The 21,864-nt window shown below is 42.2% G+C and overlaps 1 protein-coding gene and 1 long non-coding RNA gene across 7 annotated transcripts in view; one reads left to right on the forward strand and one right to left on the reverse strand.

Moving 5' to 3' along the window:
* The window catches only part of Mtr (5-methyltetrahydrofolate-homocysteine methyltransferase), an 84,840-nt gene that overhangs the window by 5,985 nt on the left and 56,991 nt on the right, over positions 1-21,864 (forward strand). For 4 of the 5 annotated variants that reach the window (XM_039096105.2, XM_039096108.2, XM_039096106.2 and 1 more), the window contains exons 2-7: positions 896-1,110; positions 5,325-5,414; positions 6,719-6,788; positions 8,780-8,872; positions 10,387-10,493; positions 13,058-13,120. In XM_039096105.2, coding sequence (XP_038952033.1) covers positions 901-1,110; positions 5,325-5,414; positions 6,719-6,788; positions 8,780-8,872; positions 10,387-10,493; positions 13,058-13,120 — 633 coding nt within the window. In that variant the 5' untranslated portion in view covers positions 896-900. The remainder of the gene's footprint in view (positions 1-895; positions 1,111-5,324; positions 5,415-6,718; positions 6,789-8,779; positions 8,873-10,386; positions 10,494-13,057; positions 13,121-21,864) is intronic. The other variant, XM_039096107.2, reaches the window with a different exon arrangement.
* On the reverse strand, positions 11,021-21,854 carry LOC120097915 (uncharacterized). Of its 2 annotated transcripts, XR_005495809.2 has the most exons (3): positions 21,597-21,796; positions 21,083-21,235; positions 11,021-17,779 (listed from the first exon to the last, which is right to left on the reverse strand). It is a non-coding gene; the product is annotated as an uncharacterized LOC120097915 (long non-coding RNA). The 2 variants fall into 2 exon arrangements; XR_005495808.2 differs by having other exon boundaries at positions 11,021-21,235; positions 21,597-21,854.

Genomic DNA, 21,864 nt, shown 5'->3' on the forward strand with positions numbered 1-21,864 from the left:
CTTTCTTTTTCCTCTTGTGGTGTTGGAGGTCAGACTCAGGTCTTACACACCATGCACTGTCTACCCTTACGTAAATCCTGTCGTTGTAAAAATATAAAAAGTAGAAAAAGTATGGTGTCTTTTATCCCCCCGACACCGCGGTACCCCAAGATATCTGCTAGATATCTTGGTGGAAACATAACCCAACTCCGTGGTGGTGCCCAGTGTCTCCGCACACTTTCCTACACTCAAACCGTCACATAAAAGAACATACAGCACAATAACCTTGGGCCCAATTGATAAGATATAATTGCCCACCTAAACATACAAAGCCCAGTACCATCCATCCCTTAAGAACATTAATAACGGCCTGGAGAGATGGCTCAGCGGTTAAGAGCACCGACTGCTCTTCCAGAGGACCTGAGTTCAAATCCCAGCAACCACATGGTGGCTCACAACCATCTGTAATGGGATCCGATACCCTTTTCTGGTGTGTCTGAAGACAGCTACAGTGTACTTATATATAATAAATCTTTAAAAAAAAAAAGAACATTAATAACACAGAGGGGAACCTTAACATCAGTCTCCATTGTTGTCCCTTGGCTCTTCTCATTCCCACTGCTGTCTCTTCCCCTCTTCCTTCAAGTCTCCTCCTCTTCCTCCAAACTTCTCTCCCGCCCATCCTTCCATCTCATCCAGTGACAGGCCTCCTTCTATCCTGTACCTGCCTCTCACCTGTATTTTACAAATTCAATGGAGAGAAGGTTCTGGTGAAGTCACCTGTGTCCTGAGTATGTGATTGTCCTTGGGGCAGTGGAATTAGCATCAAAATACAGATAACTCCAGGGCAAACCACCACAAAATGCCCAACATAGCTTCTTTCATTCTTTAAAATCAGTTTTTACTTTCTTTAAAGGAGAGATGAAGAAAACCCTGCAGGATGAGATTGAAGCCATTCTTCGGAAGAGGATTATGGTGCTAGATGGCGGGATGGGGACCATGATCCAGCGGTACAAACTAAGCGAAGAAAATTTCCAAGGTCAAGAGTTTAAAGACCACAGCAGGCCACTGAAAGGCAACAATGACATCTTGAGTATAACTCAGCCTGATGTTATTTACCAGATTCATAAGGTGAGTTATTTCCAGGCCCTTAAACGTTTGAGCAAGTTATTTCATGTGTCAGTCTCAGACTGCTGTGGCCTTTGCTCTAGAGAACATGAAGAAAGGACGTGATGTATTTGAAAAGCTGGTGATTTATTTGAAAACCAAGTAAAAGTTACAAGTAAAAGTGTCCACTGTGGAGTTGGGGATTTAGCTCAGTGGTAGAGCGCTTGCCTAGGAAGCGCAAGGCCCTGGGTTCAGTCCCCAGCTCCGAAAAAAAGAACCAAAAAAAAAAAAAAAAAAAAAAAAAAAGTGTCCACTGTGTTGGACACTTGGGGTAAGCAGATGATAAAGACAGGGTGTTTTGTTTATTGTTTGTTTGGTTTTTGGTGGTTAAGCATTTAAACTTTTTTTGAAAAACCATAAATTGTGGAATAAATTAGAAGTTCCATGTTTGTCTATTAATAACTTGTTAAGAGATATTGGGTGGGTCTTAGTTTGTGCTGCTATAAAAATTCTCAGATTGGGTGGCTCAAACAACATTTCTGTTTGTCTGTCTGTCATCCGTCCATCCATCCATCCATCCACCCATCCACCCATCCATCCATCCATCCACCCATCCACCCATCCACCCACCCACCCATCCATCCATCCATCCATCCATCCACCCATCCATCCATCCATCCACCCATCCACCCATCCACCCATCCATCCATCCATCCATCCATCCACCCATCCACCCATCCACCCATCCATCCATCCATCCATCCATCCATCCATCTATGTGTGGGTTTTTTTATTTTTTAAGGATTTATTTGTTTATTGTACATATGTGAATACACTGTAGCTGTATCAGAAGAGGGCATTGGATTCCATTACCGATGGTTGTGAGCCACCATGTGGTGCTGGGAATTGAACTCAGGACCTTTAGAAGAGCAGCCAGTGCTCTTAGCCGCTGAGCCATTTCTCTAACCCCCTATGTGTGGGTTTTTTGACTGTATGTAAGCATTGTATAATGTTATTTAATATATATGGGTTTTGACTATATGTTTGTATGTGCATCATGTGTGTGTCTGGTGCCCAGGGAAGCCAAAAGCAGGTGTCAGACCCTCTGGAACTGGAATTTCAAATGGTTGTGAACTGATGTGTGGGTATTGAGAATCAAACCCTTGTCTCCTGGAAGAGGACCCAGTACTCTTTAACGATCGAGCCCTTTCTTCAGGCCCCAGCATTTTATTTCTTATGGTTCACAACAGTGGGAAAGCACATCATTGAGATGCCATTAATCTGGTGTTTGCTGAGGGCCCTCTTTTGCTTATCATGGGCATTTCTTTCCATTGTATGGTAGGGTGCAGCAAAAGAAAGCAGATTTGTTTCTTCTAGTGGGGTATGCTAAGGTCTCTCACTGCCAAGATTCATATGTTAAATTTTAATATGACTTTAGGAGGTACCCTTAAATTTGTTTTGTTTTTTAACACACACATACACACACATACTATATATAAATTAATATATTAATAGATTGTAAGTATATAATGTATACATTATATGTTTTATAAAACATATATAATTGAAGTTTATGTATGATTTGGGTCCATGTATGTCTATACTGCATGCATGGATGTCTAGTACCTGTGGAGCCTGTAGAAGATGTCTGATCCTCTGGGACTGTAGTCACATATGGCTGTGAGCCACCATAGGAATGCTGGGAATAAAGGCATGCTCCTTAGAAGAGCAGCCAGCTCTTAGCCTTAGAACCATCTCTCCAGCCCCCACCTTTTGCTTTTTACGTGTAAGAATAAATCCTATTTGACTATTGCTATAAATTGTTATCTTTCTCAGATAAATACCATCGGTTGGTGCTTATCTTCTTTTTTTTTTCTCTGAGACAGGGTTTATCTGTGTAACCCTGACTGTCCTGGAACTTGCTCTGTAGACCAGGCTGGCCTCAAACTCACAGAGATCCTCCTGCCTCTGCCTCCCAAGTGTAGGAATTAGGACTACTGCCTGGCCCTAATTTTTTTTTTATTGCACATTTTATACTGCATATAAGTGAGTAGAATATGTATGCTTTAAATTTAATGGTTATATGTTTAAGTTACTTTTGTCACTTCTGCTAAAATAGCTGACAGAAATAAAAAGTTATTTTGGCTCATAGAGAAGGCACAGTTTATTGTGGCAAAAGGCACAATAGCAGTTGCTTGCCGTATGTCATTGATCCTGTGACATTGTGCTCATTAGGGAGCAGAGGGAGATTTCTTCCTCCTGCTTGGCCTACTTCCCAAGGCTTCTACAACCTCTTGAAAGTGCTATCAGTTGGGACCAAGTCTTTGAGCATGAATCTAAGTACATTTTACATCCAGACTGTAGCAATATGCTTTACACTTGTGTTCTCTTGTTCAGTGGTGCTTTGGATGGCCTCTCCATGTCATAGAAACATACAGTGGCCTTTTCAGTGTCGTATGACATATAATAAAGTTGCATTAGTTATCTCCTTTTTGATGACTGTATTATAAATGGGCTCATGTTGGTTTTCATTTTTAGGTCTGTAAACATTGTATTCATCAGCTTAGGGAAGACTGAGTTTGTTGACTATTAGAAATCAAAGGAGTCCAGGCTGTGAGTCAGATGGAGATGGAGATGTTATCCAGACAGAGAAACAAGGAAGGCAGGCTTTAAACAACAGAATGGTAGGATGTCGTCTCAGTGATCCGGTGTGTGTGTGTGTGTGTGTGTGTGCGTGCGTGTGTGCGTGCGTGTGTGCGTGCGTGTGTGTGTGCGTGTGTGTGTGTGCGTGTGTGTGTGTGCATGTGCGCGTGTGTGTGTGCACGTGTGTGTGTGCGCGCGTCTGTGTGTGTGCACGTGTGCACGTGTGTGTGTGCATGTGCGTGTGTGTGTGCGTGCGTGTGTGTGTGTGCATGTGCGCGCACGTGTGTGTGTATGTGCGCGCACGTGTGTGTGTATGTGTGTGTGCGTGTGTGTGTGTGCATGTGCGTGCACGTGTGTGTGTGCATGTGCGTGTGTGTGTGCACGTGTGTGTGTATGTGTGTGTGTGCGTGTGTGTGTGCATGTGCGTGCACGTGTGTGTGTGTATGTGCGCGCATGTGTGTATGTGTGTGTGTGCGTGTGTGTGTGCATGCGTGCGTGTGCATGCGTGCGTGTGTGTGCATGTGCGTGCACGTGTGTGTATGTGTGTGTGTGCATGTGCGTGTGTGTGTGTGTGTGCGTGCACGTGTGTGTGTATGTGTGTGCGTGTGCGTATGTGTGTGCATGTGCACGCGTGTGTGTGCATGTGTGTGTATGTGCGCGTGTGTGTGCGTGTGTGTGTGTGCATGTGCGTGCACATGTGTGTGTGAGCATGTGCGTGTGTGTGTGCACGTGTGTGTGTGCGTGCACGTGTGTGTGTGCATGTGCGTGCACGTGTGTGTGCATGTGCGTGTGTGTGCACGTGTGTGTGTGCGTGCACGTGTGTGTGTGCATGTGCGTGTGTGTGCGCGTGTGCGTGTGTGTGCACGTGTGTGTGTGCATGTGCGCGCATGTGTGTGTATGTGTGCGTGCGTGTGTGTGTGTGCGTGCACGTGTGTGTATGTGTGTGCGTGTGCGCGCGTGTGTGTGCATGTGCGCGCACGTGTGTGTGCATGTGCACGCATGTGTGTATGTGTGTGTGCGTGTGTGTGTGCATGTGCGTGTGTGTGCATGTGCGTGCACGTGTGTGTGTATGTGTGTGTGTGTGAGAGAGAGAGAGAGAGAGAGAGAGAGAGAGAGAGAGAGAGAGAGAAAGGGAACAGAGTTGGTGTCTTCTGAGTGTCCAGGGTGTGCCAGACACTTGAAGTGCTGGCTGATATTATGTAGACTTACTGTAGGCAGAAAATGGCTTTAATACTTTGGATGAGGAGGCTGGTACTCAGAAAATTTATGGAACTTGATAGGCAGGATTCTTGTTACTGCCCACCCACTGCCCTTTGAAATATCTATTTATATTTTCCCCCTTAAAAATGGCAACAAGTTGGGCGTGGTGGTGCAGGCCTTTAATCTCAGCAGCATCTCTGAGTTCAAGGCCAGCCTGGTGTCTGAATTGTGTTCTGTGCTTATATATAACAACACATGCCTTTCCTTGAGATCTTTGTACCTGCTCACATCTCTAATCTTGAGTGTATTGTTTTAAATGTTGGTTAAAATGTGATTGCTTGTTGGGGCCAGGGACTCTAAGTTCAGGACAGCTGACTTCCTGTCTTTTATTGCAGGAATACTTGCTGGCCGGAGCAGACATCATTGAAACAAACACTTTCAGCAGCACTAGTATCGCCCAGGCTGACTATGGCCTCGAACACTTGGTGAGACTTTCATGTCTAAAATGCATATTAGTATTTGCTGCATTGGAGATTGGTAGTGACAAAACCCCCAAGAGGCAGCCAGTTTAATCCCGTCAGGATCATGGTGCTTATGAGGGTGGTAGTCTATTCATTTTGCACAGTAAGAGTCACACAGCAGTGTGTTCTTTGGTAAAGCAGCATAACTGACTGAGCGACTTGCACATGTAAGTCAATGGCTGTGGCTGTTGCAGTACAGAAGTGGGCAATTAGATGAGCCATGATTCGCAGTGCACCAAGCCCGTTTAGATATCCTGGTTTGCTAATTGCATAATCTGAGGAGCCAAGGCAGTTAAAGGAGACGGCACAGATCACAGATCTAGGAGCACATGCCTGACGGGTCCTTTACTTGTTGTAAGCTGCTTTACATGTATGTACCTACTTGCTTGCTTTTTCCCAGAGAGAAGTCCACGGCCCTTACTCAGATGAAAAAAATTATTCATTTTTATTTGCTTAATGTTTTGCTTGAATATATGTCTGTGCATTCATGAGTGTGCTTGGTGCCCGTGGGGCCAGACGACAGTATCAGTTCTCCTGGAACTCAGTTAACAGGTGATAAAAGCTACCATGTGGGTGCTGGGAATTGAACTCAGGTCCTCTGGAAGAGCATCCAGTGCTTTAACTGGTCAGTCTCTCCAAGGCTGGGTTTCCCTGTGTAGCTCTGGCTATTTTGGAACTCGCTCTGTAGAACAAGCTGACCTCAAACTCAGAGATCTACCTGCCTCTGTCTCTCTGGTGCTGGGATTAAAGTTGTGCACCACCACCCAGCAGAATTTTCAAGGTGTTAATAAACTTCAGAAAGTTCAGAACTGCTTTTCCCCACCATTGTCCAGTGAGAAAATCTGGGCCAGGGAGAGTTACCTTGGGCGCTGCCAGCTGCTCGGCTGAGACAGGATGAAACACCTTAGATGTTGGTGTTTTTCCCGGTAGAGTACTCTCTCTCCCTCCTTCTCTTTCTCTCTTTTTCGAGAGAGACTCCTTTTATAGCCTTGGCAGGATTTGAATTCAGTCTCAACTTCACCAGTGATAGGATTATAGGCTACTATCACTGGGTTAGCATATTTTATTAATCTGTAGACTATTTGGCTGGATCAGCTTATTTGACCTGCTGGATGTCCAGATATCAGCCTTACAGATTATGGTTTCACCCAGCCCTCCTTAGTTCTTACTCCAGTGCCTTGGTGAGTTCAGATAAGAGTCAGTCAGTTACAGATCCCGTCCTGGGCGGAAGAGAAGCAGGACAGACTAACCAGTGGTTGATATGTTAGGCCTACCGGATGAACAAATGCTCCGCAGACGTGGCCAGAAAAGCCGCCGAGGAGATAACTCTGCAGACAGGTAAGGGACATTCTTCTTTCTCTGTTGCACACACACAAGTCCTTTTATGTTCTCAACTCTAATGTGCAGATTTCTCTTACATGATGTTTGGCCTGGGAGCAGATTATTTACTTATTTGTAGGGAACTACTCTGTATTACCATAGTGAACGGTTCAGTGTCTCTGTCATGACACTGTCCCCATGAGCCTTCAGTTCAGGATTTACTCTCCTACCCTGATGACGCTCATAGCCCGCCTTGGTAACTAGGCTCACGATGTTCTGGGTACTTAAAGCTGGGATAATTTTTCCCCTTTGACATTATTGGATCATTAAATAGCAACTGGCTGATTTGATTTTGGTTATTATTAGAGTATTTGATCTTATCCCTGTGAAGCCGCCTTCTTCCCCATGCTCAACTCACTGAAGCAGTGATTGCCTTTGAGCATTTTCCTGTGTAGTCTACCCATGACCTGATTGCTCTTCCTGACTGATGGAGGATATAGCATTAGATTCAGTCTTGCTGGGGCTTGGAAAGTGGTTCCTGAAAGAATTAACCTCCTGGCTAGCTGCCACCAGAACACTTGGGCTGGTGGGAGGCTCTGAGACAGGAAAAGCAATAGAAGGGATAGATATAAAGTTATTGTCAGTAGCAGAGATGTGAAGACATTGTTAGGAAGTGACTGGCAGCATACTAATGAGGACCAAAGCAATTTACGAGGAAATCTGTTTCGAGGAGATAGTGTTTAAGTTCATGGATTTGCAGAGCCTATTAGGCCAACAGATAGGTGGTCATGGGCTATTGAACCAGTCCAACACCAAAGATAAGTACATTGTCCTTACACCTATAATGCCACTGTTCAGCACTGGGGAAGAGTAAGAACATTTGGGCCTGTAACCTTTCCACAGGCTACAAAATGATTTCTTTTTCTTTTTTCTTTTTAATTGTCTTAGAGTCCAAGGTGGGTCTCAGAAAGTGTTGCAGAGGGAACTCTGACCTATTGACCTCTGCCTCCTAAGTGCTAGAATCCCAAATGTGTGCAGTCGTGCCCAGCCAGAGCAGCTCGTCAGCAGTTGGCCGTCCCTTCCTGTGTAGTTGTAAAGCACAGCCCATGTTACTATGTGACTGAAGCCATCAGGCAGTGAGTTATAGGACTCCTGGCCTTTGTTCTGATGTGCATGAGCACAGCCTCCCAGGCTGCTACAGAAACAAGTTCACTTCTGACCTAGAGGCAACATTTTTTAAAATGTAGACTAGAGTGACATTCATTCTGCTTCATACTAGAATTTCAGGCTTTATAATTGTTAATTCGGATTTAGTGTTTATTGAGTTAAAGGCCTGTAGTATAATGCTATAAGGCAGCTCGCATTGTGTTCTGATGTGAGGCACCTTGTTATAGTCAAGACCCCAAGTTTGTCTTGAGAGGAAAGTGTGCCAGCGCACAGCTTTAATAGAGAATGCATGCAGACATATGTGACTTAGAGTTTGGGAGTGCTTTTGACTCCTTAGGGCACTAATATTTATTTGTCCCTTTTATTATGTGATTTTCCTAGTTATGACAAATATGTTAAGATAATTTGTCAGCTATCTCAGTGGCATAAAGTTAAATAGCCTTTTATTAGTTCAATACAAGTTTTGTTTCAAATGAATTCTTAAAAATTAGGCTTTTAGGACTTTAGGTTTCTGATTTATGGGGTTTTACAGCTTTGTATTCAAGGAAAAGTCTCCCCCACCCCCTTCTTTTTCCTTTATTGGGGGTGTTGAGCCAGGATGAGCCCCTCATGTGTGCTAGGCAAGCACCCTACCACTAAGTCCCAGTCATAGCCCGTTTTATTTTATTTTGAGATTGAGTCTCACTAGGAAGTCCCGGTCAGCCTCAACCTCACAGTCCTCCTGCTTCTGAGTACTGAGATTATAGGCGAGTCTTACTGCACTTGATCCTGCAGTCTGTGGGCTCATAGCAAAAGGCCGAGCGACTTGTGATTTCACACTGGTTTTTTCTCTTTTCCCAAAGGAGTCAAGAGGTTTGTGGCTGGATCTCTGGGTCCGACTAACAAGACACTTTCAGTTTCCCCATCTGTGGAAAGGCCAGATTACAGGAACATCAGTGAGTATTCACGTACACAACAGACCTTGGGGAGGTGCTTCAGTAATGTGCAAAGTGGGGCCCCAGAAATGTGTGATTGTACCCGTGTCAAGGGCCTGAAGTACCCAAAAGTTAGCTTTTTTACTTTTAGCATTTTTACTTGAGCTTCCTCTCAGTTCTTGGCAATGTGTCAGTGCTTCCAATAAAACTAACTGAAATAGTACGTAAGAGGAAATAGATTGGGTATCAGCACTTGGTGATACTCTACAGTAACTGCTGTGTTGTTTCTCTCTTCCTCTCCTGTAACTTTTTGGAATTTTTTTTTTTTTTTAAATCTTTTGTTGAGACAGGCTCTGATACAATAGTTTGGGCTAGGTGGCCTAGAACTCTGACTGGTCCATGCTGTTCTCAGCCTTGTGGGAGTCTTTTCATGTCCACCATGCCCAGTTCATACCACCTTTTACTTTATCTAAATAAACTAGCCTTAACTAGATAATTACCATATATAAACTTGTTTTGTTAAAATTTGACCAAAAATTAGGAGTGTAAGTGAGCATTAGCACTGCATAGAAAGGATTTAAAGTCCTAGAACTAATCGTACCACTTGTGGTAATGGATTTTGTGTAGGTGACAAAGCTGGCGGGTTCAGCTTTTGGTATCTCGTGTACAGAATTGTTCATGCTGTGCTAACACGCCTCTTTACTAAGAGCGGCTCTTCCCAGGCTGATGTGTGGTCTGTGTTGTGTTCTCTAGACTGGATGTGACAGTGGGGAGCATGTTTCCAACTGTATGAGTCAGGTGTAGCTATATAGCAAACACAAAGGTATTATATAAGCATCTCTATTAAGTAGCTAGACACCACAGGGCGTTTTAAATAAAGTTTTCCTAGCTGTTACTGGACACTGTTGGTTGAGTCAAAACTTGTCTTCTGTAGAGGCCTCTTCTCTGAAATGAGCGAGGGTAAAATCTGTGGGCTCACAGCTTTTGTTAGAGATTTACCTGTGATGTATCCAGATGTCACTTACTTATTGCACTGTATATTTATTTGGTGTGTGTCTGTGTGTAAATCTAGATGCAGCATCGAATCACCTGGAACTTGAGTTATAGGCAGTTGTGAGCTGCCTGATGTGTGTGCTGGGGTAGAACTCAGGGCCTCTGGAAGAGCAGCAAGTACTCTTAACCACTGAGCCATCCCTCCAGCTCTTGAATCCCATTTCTTAGATTTCTCTCTGACTGGCTAAGATGATGTATGTAAGAGTGATGTGTTTATTGTAAAGATGTAGACAACACAGTTCAGCAAGTCACTGTGCCTGCCCCTGCCGGCTCATCTGTGAGAAGCAGGACAGGTGGCAACAGTTTAGAGAGCCTTGTGCTTACCTCCTTCTACTGCATTTGGTTTATGGAGTGCTATCCTCAAACAACTGCGTTTTTCACCATCATTAATTCACCAGTGCCAGACTTGAGTGCAGCGCACCCTGGTGTCGTTCAGAGGGTGCGGGTTCCTCACGTGCTGCCTGGGATTTGTTTTTTCGCAGCATTTGATGAGCTTGTTGAAGCATACCAGGAGCAGGCCAAGGGACTGCTGGATGGTGGGGTTGACATCTTACTCATTGAGACGATTTTTGATACAGCCAATGCCAAAGTAAGTGAAGGGGGAAAGCGGAGTTGGGCGATGGGGTGAAGAATCTTCTACAGTTAGAAGATAATAATAGCTGTTACTGAAGTTAAATAAATTTCTTGTGTTTGCTCCATTTTCGTCTGTCTCTGATTGACACCACCACACCTGAGTCTAGAAACCATATTTTCTTTTCTGTGATTTATGTCTTCTGCTCTTTTTTCCTAGACTCTTAAAAATTATGAGAGAGAGAGAGAGAGAGAGAGAGTGAGTGTGTGTTTGTGTGTGTCTGTGTGTGTGTACGTGCACACACGGCTGGGCATGTCTGTAAGTAACAGGTGCCCAGAGTCCAGAAGCATCTGATTCCACCTATATAAAGCTGGAGTTATGGGTGTTTTGAGCTGCCTGATATGATTGATGGGAATCAAACTTGGGTACCATGGAAGAGCAGTCTGTGTTTTTAACCACTGAACTAGCAGATACACAACTGAAAAGACTTAATAGTATTGTTTTTATTGGAAACATGGGTGGCTAAAGAAGAATATAAAGACTAGGTTAGGTTTTTTTTTTTAATTTGGTTAGGTTTTTTTTTTTTAATTTGGTGGAAAAATACTGAATTTAGAAGTTTTTACATCTGCGGTCTACATTTTTTATGCAGCTATATGTATGAGTTTATATATGTACATACGCATGTATGGGGCATGTGGAAGATGTTAGGTAAGCTTTGTGTCATCCTCAGGAATCCTTAAATCTGTAAAGGATGCTAGCCACTTCCTTTAAGATTTCTCATTGTTCTGGATCTGTCCAGTTAGACTGGCTAGCCAGCAAGCCCCAGGGATCCTTCTGTTTCTGCCTCCCCAGAACTGGGATTACATGTGCACCACCACACCCAGCTTTTAAGTGAGTTCTGGGTGTTGAACTCAGGTCCTCATGCTTCTAAGGCAAGTGTTTCATCAACTGAACTATCTTTCATGTTTAGAATACTTTGTATACATGTGTGTGTGTGTGTGTGTGTGTGTGTGTGTGTGGGTATTTAAGTGCCACAGTGTATCAGCAGGCAGCAGACAGTGTCAGTGGACAGCTTGGGGAGTCAGGCCTCTGTTTCTACCATGTGGTCTCTTGACCAAGCTTAGGTTATTCGTGTGGGCAGCAGGCACCTTTACCCAATGAATTGTCTTGTAGGCTTTTTATATTAGAAGTTTCCCTATTGGTATATTTGGAATTTATTTATTTTGGAGTATGAAGTAGAGAGAACATTTCTTTTAATCTTTTTCATTTCATGTGTTTAGGTATTTTTGCTTGCATGTATGCATGTATACCACATACATGCCTGATGCCCACAGAGGCCAGAGAGGATGTAGGATACCTGGAACTGGGTTACAGAGGGTTATGAAGTCATATGGGTATTGGTATTTGAACCTGGATCGTCTGAAAGAGCAGCCTGTGCATTAACCATTGAGCCATCTCTCCAGCCCTAAACAGTTTATTATTTCTCAGTGAAATGAACATACATAAGATTACCTGTCCTGATTAGTTTTTGTCAACCTGGTACAAGCCAGGGTCCTTTGGCAATAGGGAACTTAAGTTGAGAAAATGCTTCCATTAGATTGGCCTGTAAGGAAGACTGTGGTTGATGAGGGAGGGCCCAGCCTCCCACTTGGGAGACAGAGGCAGGTGAGTCTCGGCATTTGAGGCTATCCTGGTCTAGGGCTACACGGTTAAACCCTGTCTTGAAAAAAAAGGAAAACAAAACCAACAACCAACCAGTCAACCAACAACAGCAAAACAAAGAAGATTTTAAGGATCACTTTTTTTTCATTATAAAATAAGAATTTCAGTTTTGTTATTTTTGTAACAGAGTCTTGCTCTGTAGCCCAGGCTGACCTAGAACTGGTCTCATAGGCTGGCCTCAAACTTGATGTCCTTCTAACTTCAGCCTCTCGTGTATTAGAGTTACAGGTGTGCATCACCACATCCAACATTCGGTATTGTCTACTTACGAACTTTCCATGTCAAACAAAGTCAGTGACTCTGAAGATGAAAGGAAGAAGAGATCGAAGATCATTGCTTAGAACTTAAAGCTTGCACTTTTAAGAGTGAAACTGTTTCACAAGCCAAGTTCATGATGGTCTTTCCTAGTGATACACATCTTTGGTTCACATACCTACCTTTGATGTGTACAAAAGGCTGACAGAATAGGCAGGGCATTTTTATGTATATATGTTTATTTTGATTGAAGGAGGAAAGAAAGAAAAGTTAACTCTTTAGTTCTTCAAAGCAAATAATTAGCTTGTTACGTGACCTCAGATTATTTTAATGGTTTGGGGCTTGAACCTAGGCCCTTGTTCATCATGCTAGGCAAGGGCTCCAGTACTGAGCTCTTTTCTTCAATTGAGCATTTGTTACCATGTGCAGTGGACACCCAGAAATGGGCATTACAGTTATGCATTTAGGGGAGATTTCCTTTCCTCAGCTTTGAGTGTATCCTACCTAAAGAAGTCTTGGGAAAGGATGGTTCTGATCAGGCAGTTAGATTGACCTTTGATCTCTCTCAGAAATAAAGATATTCTTTATTTTTTTTTTCTTAACAGGCAGCCTTGTTTGCGCTCCAGAAACTCTTTGAAGAGAATTATGCTTCTCCCAGGCCTATCTTTGTAAGTTCTTAAATGTGTGCATGATAACCCTTAACCCTTTAAAAAGAAAATTTTTTTACAATTAAGGTTTTTATTGTAGATTTTTTTCCTCCTCTGTTCACCACCCTCCTGTTCACCTCCCTCCTATCAATAGCCAGCTTCCTTTTGGAGAAAAGGAAAACGAGCCTCGAAGAGGTTGATTGAACAAGCCAGCTCAATTAGTCCACAGGATCTTGAAGGAAGGAGTGAGGATAAACAAAGTCCGGTAGTCACTGTGCCTAGGGGCTTATCAGGATGACCAAGATAAAAGGAATGCCACAAAATTCCTATCTTGTGTTTACCTTGAACTTTGTGTTAGCCCAAATGTAAATATTATCTGAGTCTACTTTCTTGTCCTGACCTAATGTCCAATTCTTGCCAAATTTCTAGAAGTAGCACCAAGAGCTCTCCACATCTCCCCTTTTTTATTTCATAAACAAGACTGCGTCTGTCTTAGGATATTCTGACAAAACTGTCTTACTTACTCATCCTAGAATACGCATTATCAAGAGCAATGCGCTTTTGTCTTAGGTGGGTAAGGCTCTGTGCAGAATCTTACCCATCTTTGACTGCCAGCCTGTTATATTAATGACTCTGTCTGGGGATCCATTTTTAGTTTCGCATGTGTTTTGGCCACCAACATGTTGATATTATTAAAGGCAAGTTTTATCCCAATGGGCAGGAATAAAAGTATTCCTAGGACAAGAAGGACCAACATGATCAAGCTATATGTGCATTCTTGAAGCTTGACCAAGATGAAAATACTGACCTTAAGCCATGAATAATTTTATCAGCAGTATCCGCAGGATTAAAACTCAGCAGAGCAGCATTCTTTAAATTTATTATATCGTTGTTGCACAGTTAAAACATCCAGAGAAGTGTTAGAATTATGCCAAATACCCTGCAAGTGTCTTTGACTTTGCTCCCAGTTGTAGCAATTGTCATTGTAAATTTTAGGCACAAACTTATTGGCATTTAGCATGACACTTGATGGCTTCATACTCTCAAATGCTGATCCTCCTCTCCAGTACTTTGAGTATAGGCAAAGAGCATCAGAACGCGTTGCTCTGAGCGCCGTCCTCATCTTCACACTCAGCAGTTGCAGAAGCAGTGCTAGCTATTAGTGTAATCAAAGCTGGTACGCTGGCAGCAGTCATGCCCACTGCCCTCTTGCTTCTGCTTAAGGCTGGACTCGCTTCTTCCAGTATCTGCCAGCATTTTTCAGAATACCAAGGTCCTCTAATACTCACAGGCAATGAAACACAAGCTGGCCAATAGACCACCATAAACAACATGCCAGATTTCAGCACACTAACACAATTAGAAAGTGTACAATCAATGCAATTTACATTAAATATGGTAGAATAAACAAAAGTAATTTTAACGTGGCCAATTAACAAAAGATGAGGAGCCTTGGCACATGTATTGACATTTGTTCAAAATCCAGATCCTGTCATTGTTCTAAATCTAGATCTTCTCCCAGTTTTATCTATTGCTAACATATCTTCATAAAGAACCACAGCTAACTTCCAAATATGTTTCTGAAAATGTCCAGGACTTGATTGCCAAAGACCTAGGAATATCTCCTTTTGTCCAGTGTTTGATTCCCAGACTCGTCCATGATTGAGTCAGAATAACTGGTCATATTAAAGGAAGGAGAAAGGTCATTATAACAACTTCTCTATTTGATTAATTTTTTAAAGTCAGTTTCCACAGCCTCCATGTTCTCTGTCCCACAAGGTCTAAAAGCTTGAGACAAGGCAGCTTGTCCAGTCTGGGATACAGGCAGGCAAAGGCCGGTCAGGAACATATGCCGAATACAGCTTCCCTGCCACCATTGTTAGAGTACTCAGCAAGCTCACAGTCAGCATCATTCTTTGTCCCAGCATCAGCATGTCTCACCAGTCACTCTGGAAGCCACCACACACCTTTAGCATCCTGTGGAAACAAACACAGACCTGTCCTCTGCCCCATATTAGTAACAGATTGAGGCCATACCATTGGCCTGTCATAGACTCCTTCCATTTTACCTAGGCATAAGTATGCTGAGTTGTAGGGTGCCATAGACACTCAATAGCAGAGAGTCCCTTGGCGTCTAAGGTCAAGAAATTCAAAATAAAATTTTGCAGAGGATCCCGGCCCGCAGCAGCTCTCTGCTCCCAAACCCCGTGGGAGAGAGACCTCACCGCCTGATCAGGTGGGCACTCCTGAGGCTGCAGAGCGGAGGAGACCAACAACACTGCCCACCCCTGCCCACATCCCTGGCCCAAGAGGCAACTGTATAAGGCCTCTGGGTTCCCGTAGGGGAGGGCCCGGGAGCGGCAGGACCCCTGTGCCTGAGACACCGCCGGAACCTGAAGGAAACAGACCGGATAAACAGTTCTCTGCACCCAAATCCCGTGGGAGGGAGAGCTAAACCTTCAGAGAGGCGGACACGCCTGGGAAACCAGAAGAGACTGCACTTTGTGCACATCCAGACGCCAGAGGAAAACACCAAAGGCCATCTGGAACCCTGGTGCACGGAGGCTCCCGGAAAGAGCGGCGCAGATCTTCCCGGTTGCTGCCACCGCGGAGAGGACTTAGGCAGTACCCCACGAGCAAACTTGAGCCTTGGAACCGCAGGTAGGACCAACTTTTCCCCTGCAAGAAACCTGCCTGGTGAACTCAAGACACAGGCCCACAGGAACAGCTGAAGACCTGTAGAGAGGAAAAACTACACGCCCGAAAGCAGAACACTCTGTCCCCATAACTGGCTGAAAGAAAACAGGAAAACAGGTCTACAGCACTCCTGACACACAGGCTTATAGGACAGTCTAGCCACGGTCAGAAATAGCAGAACAAAGTAACACTAGAGATAATCTGATGGCGAGAGGCAAGCGCAAGAACCCAAGCAACAGAAACCAAGACTACATGGCATCATCGGAGCCCAATTCTCCCACCAAAGCAAACACGGAATATCCAAACACACCAGAAAAGCAAGATCTAGTTTCAAAATCATATTTGATCATGATGCTGGAGGACTTCAAGAAAGACATAAAGAACTCCCTTAGAGAACAAGTAGAAGCCTACAGAGAGGAATCGCAAAAATCCCTGAAAGAATTCCAGGAAAACACAATCAAACAGTTGAAGGAATTAAAAATGGAAATAGAAGCAATCAAGAAAGAACACATGGAAACAACCCTGGACATAGAAAATCAAAAGAAAAGACAAGGAGCTGTAGATACAAGCTTCACCAACAGAATACAAGAGATGGAAGAGAGAATCTCGGGAGCAGAAGATTCCATAGAAATCATTGACTCAACTGTCAAAGATAATGTAAAGCGGAAATAGCTACTGGTCCAAAACATACAGGAAATCCAGGACTCAATGAGAAGATCAAACCTAAGGATAATAGGTATAGAAGAGAGTGAAGACTCCCAGCTCAAAGGACCAGTAAATATCTTCAACAAAATCATAGAAGAAAACTTCCCTAACCTAAAAAAAGAGATACCCATAGGCATACAAGAAGCCTACAGAACTCCAAATAGATTGGACCAGAAAAGAAACACCTCCCGTCACATAATTGTCAAAACACCAAACACACAAAATAAAGAAAGAATATTAAAAGCAGTAGGGGAAAAAGGTCAAGTAACATATAAAGGCAGACCTATCAGAATCACACCAGACTTTTCGCCAGAAACTATGAAGGCCAGAAGATCCTGGACAGATGTCATACAGACCCTAAGAGAACACAAATGCCAGCCCAGGTTACTGTATCCTGCAAAACTCTCAATTAACATAGATGGAGAAACCAAGATATTCCATGACAAAACCAAATTTACACAATATCTTTCTACAAATCCAGCACTACAAAGGATAATAAAGGGTAAAGCCCAACATAAGGAGGCAAGCTATACCCTAGAAGAAGCAAGAAACTAATCGTCTTGGCAACAAAACAAAGAGAATGAAAGCACACAAACATAACCTCACATCCAAATATGAATATAACAGGAAGCAATAATCACTATTCCTTAATATCTCTCAATATCAATGGCCTCAACTCCCCAATAAAAAGACATAGATTAACAAACTGGATACGCAATGAGGACCCTGCATTCTGCTGCCTACAGGAAACACACCTCAGAGACAAAGACAGACACTACCTCAGAGTGAAAGGCTGGAAAACAACTTTCCAAGCAAATGGTCAGAAGAAGCAAGCTGGAGTAGCCATTCTAATATCAAATAAAATCAATTTTCAATTAAAAGTCATCAAAAAAGATAAGGAAGGACACTTCATATTCATCAAAGGAAAAATCCACCAAGATGAACTCTCAATCCTCATCTTCGATTGGTTTATATACAAGTGTGCAATTTCTAGGCTTGAAAGTAAAATGATGCTATCTGGTGCTGGATAGAGGAGCCTTATTTTTTATTATGGCAGCTTGCTATTTTTGTAACATGGTGATTTGGTTGAACACATTAAAGTACAGTAGTAACTGATCTCCCCCTCTTCCTGGATGAGTGAGGAGATGATTAAATGTTGATGTCAGCATCCATGAGCATATTCAGATGAGCTTCTGCTTCTGTTGAAAAGGATGCTGTGTTTGATTGTGGTCCGAAGCTTTGAAGCACTACTTGGCATCTCCTTCCTTGGAGGTCTCACTGTTTAAACATAACAGATTTGATAGCTTGTTGGTAAGGTGAGGTCCAGCTTGTCTCCACTAGGTCATCTTCATGTGAATCTGGTGGTTATACGGTTTTGTTCTAGGGATATTTCATTTTTTTAATAACGGTTTTAGCTGACATTCATGGAGAGAATGAATCCTTAGAAGTGTGTCACTAGTGAAAGGAAATCCTGTCTAGAGTATGTTTCTTTACAAAGCTGTGTCACACCATCTTTTGGGCCCTCTGCTGGAAAAGTAGAATCAAGTCTCAAATAATGCCTTTTAAATTGTATCCTCTAGTATTATAGATGTAGGACAGTACTGTATCATACCTCTGTGGATGTAAAATAGCTTGTACCTGCTTTATGATACGTAGTAGTGACCGTGCTTTATCAGAGCTGTTTTTAATGATGTTGCTCAGAATGTTTTCTTTCCAGATGATGATTGAGAAGCTAATTTAAAAAAAAAATGGTGCCATGTACCACAAGAGTAACAGAACTGTGCTGTTTTCTCGGGTTTTGTTTTTTTACTTTTTTTTTTTTTTAATGGAGTGTGCTGGATGTCTCTACAGTTTTGTTCAGATGACTGCAGAACCTGGAAAAGCTGTTGCTGCTGTTGATGCATAACACACTGCTATTATTGGTCTTTTTATATAAATATAAATATATATATACAGATATATAATTTGAATTTTTTGAAACTTTACCTGTGCTGTCAACTTTCGAAAAAAGTATCCCCGTTTACTGTGTTGAGTTGGCACTGTACAGAAATTAACAGCCATATTGGTCTAGAAATGTTGAACTTAAGTTTTTTCCATTTGTACAGGGGTAACACACTGTATTAAATATATAAGGTCTTATATACGTGGGTTTGATTACAAAAACTAATAAAGTATTCTCTAAATAAAAAAAAAAAAAGTAGAGAGAGAGGGGTTGGGGATTTAGCTCAGCGGTAGAGAGCTTGCCTAGCAAGTGAGAGGCCCTGGGTTCTGTCCCCAGCTCCGGAAGAAAAAAAAAAGTAGAGAGAGAGAGAAATTAAAATTACGCTTTTTTACGCTTTTTTTTTTTTTTTGCTTCTATGTGCGTTTCACATCATGTACCCCAGTTCTGCATTGGTCCCCTCAAACCCAAACTTTGCCCCTGTATCCTTCCTACAAAATAAAAACTACACCAACAAAACAAAAAAAAAAATTTGCAGAAATAAAAGATTGTGGTGAAGGAGTATACAACTCCCCCTTTTTTGTTTTATGTAACTGATTTTTTTTGGGAGACTCTATGGGCTTGTTCCACACTACCTTGTCCTTGAGTATTATAAAGAGTTCCAGTAATATGGGTAATATTAAATCATCAACAAAATGTCTCAAATGTTTGACTCAATAGCCAGTTCCATTATCTGTTCTAATCTGATTTGGTATACCCAGCATAGAGAAACAACACAAATAATGGGTAATTACATTTTTTGTTGCTTCTTCTGTTAAAACAGTTGCTACAAGAAAGCCTGAAAAGGTGCCAATATTCATATACATATTTTAATTTTCTAAAATCAGAAATATGAATAACATCCATTTGCCATAATTGATAAGGTACGAGTGCTCAAGGATTAACACTGTTATGTGGTATAGAAAGAAATTGAAGACATTGAGGACAAGTCTTTACAATTTGACATGCACATTCTCTAAAAATATCAAGATGTCTGAAGCTATTACTATTTTGAGAAAAGCATGCATAGAGGCAAATTGGAACGACTTCTGGTTAATGATTATCCATTTTGTCTAAAACGTTTGCACATGCAATAGGTCAAATGCAGTATTCTGCAATAACCAATTTTCTTGCTGTTTGGAATAAGGAATAAATATTTCATCAGGCTTTTGTGATTGGATTGCAAACTGCCAATGTTCCACTACACACACACACACACACACACACACACAACTATCAGTTTAAAAAGTTTCTTTTGCCATATGAGAGCATAACCATAATTTTGGAAAGCAAAACCAATTTTTTTTTCTTTTTTCTTTTTTTCGGAACTGGGGACCGAACCCAGGGCCTTGCGCTTGCTAGGCAAGTGCTCTATCTACCACTGAGCTAATCCCCAACCCGGCAAAATCAATTTTTAACAATGTAAACAATCTAGTCTTTCTAAAATCAGTACTAAATACATTGCTTTCATGTTACAAAGTTTGGCTGCCAGTTCTTGTATGTGAATGCATGATGGTGCAGCTTTTAATATATCATTAAAGAAACATTATTTCAAATCCTATATTTATAAGTCTGATTCCTACGATAGGAATTACATAAAATATATTCTAATTTAAAGGTATCTTTAGAGAACTTTTTCCCTGGGTTGGCACATGCCATGTGTTGTTGCCCAGAATGGCTTCAACCCTGAGTTACCAGTTTTAAGCTAACTTTCTATTACCAATATTATAAAATTTTTAATCATACCCAATAACTTATCAGCCAATAATCTATAACCAATCCATGTAGAACATATTTATACATTTAGGATTAGTCAGAAACCAACATGAAGTGGCTACACACTTTTATGTCTTTAGACTAGTCAAAACTTTTTCTAGCTGTAATTTCAAGAAGCCAATAATCTCAGCCACAGAGATTTTTTTTTTGTAGGAAAAATAGTCATTAGCTTCCTTTCCAGAGAAGCCAAGAAGTTGCTGGCCCCTTTAAGACTGGCTTGTATAGCCAGCCAGCCCTGGCAGGGCTTCTCCAACTGTGCTGGACTCCTAGCTACAGGTGCAGGCTCCTAAGGTAGTTTGTCAGTTCTGTCCTGTCAGTTGAGACTGCTTTTTTTTTTTTTTTTTTTTTTTTTTAAATAAGTTAAAACTAAGTCAAGGGGCAAATGATTAGCAGGTAAAGTTTTAACCATTTTTCTTTTGGATATGAAACATAGCAACAATCAAGCAATGAAACAAAAACATCAACTGACAGACATGGACAGATGGTATACCAAGGACAGACAATAGACAGAGGGGGGAGAAAACCAGATGTGCTACCTAAGGGACCCAGAACCAGAACTAAGCATTGCCCCATTGGTAGCCAGAGAGAAGGACGTATCCCGACCTCCTCCTGTCCCTAGGAGAGCTCTGGAACAGCTTACATTCCTTTTCCTTCTCTTTCTCTAAAAGCAGTGTGGAGGACTGCTTTTCTCAAATTCTCCCTCTTGTGTCTAGGGTCTAAACTATCTCTAATCAAGGTTTAAAGACTAAAATCATCTATGAGAATTATCTTCGCTTCTCTAGATTTTAACATAACTAAACACATACACAAAAGGCATTCTGCATTACCTTGTCCCTTTTTACAAGGGTTATTTACTGCTGGCCCAAATTTTCCTTTGCATGTGCTTCCTTTTGCTGCGGTGTTCTTCACTGTATCCATCGGATTCAAGCTCCAGAGTTGAAAGTGGCATCTGACCAAGCCAGCTCAGTCATCAACAGGGTCTTCAGGGAGAGAGTGAGGGTTGAAAAGAAAAAGACTATTAGACAACACTATAACATGACTCCAGCCAGTGGTGAGACTGAAGCTAAATAGGTTTATTTTTTTTCCAGTCTGCTTTTATATCATTCTAGGTACATAACAAAGAATATGGTCATTCCTAAGGCATAAACAGAGTAGTCAAGGAACAAACAAGGCATAAACAGAGGTCCTATGATTACTGCATCAGGGTCTTAACCAGACCTATCTTGATCAAGATACAAAGAACACATTCCTCAGCTGTATTCCCCAAAGCTCTCCACAGTTGAGGAAGAGCGGGCTGTTAAAGGAGGGAAGAGCTTAAGGATTCATGTTGTTAGGGCTTACCGAGGGATGGGCTCGGCCCTGTGACTCCCGAGGCTGCTTGTGGTTTTCTTGCCTCTGATGCTGCCTTTCTCTGTCCTTCTGTAGTCACTTGGCACCTATCGATTGGGACACTTGGGCAGCCCACTGCATGCTGTTGAGCTTGAGTTCCACAGTTCTTGTCCTCATGAAGGAACAAAGAGCTCGCACTTGTTTACAACGTCACACTTTGTCTTTGTGCCCACATTCTTGACCAGAGTCTATATTGCAGCTTTGTTTCCATTGTTAACAG

The sequence above is a fragment of the Rattus norvegicus genome, chromosome 17 (assembly GCF_036323735.1).
Source record: "Rattus norvegicus strain BN/NHsdMcwi chromosome 17, GRCr8, whole genome shotgun sequence".
Taxonomy (NCBI): domain Eukaryota; kingdom Metazoa; phylum Chordata; class Mammalia; order Rodentia; family Muridae; genus Rattus; species Rattus norvegicus.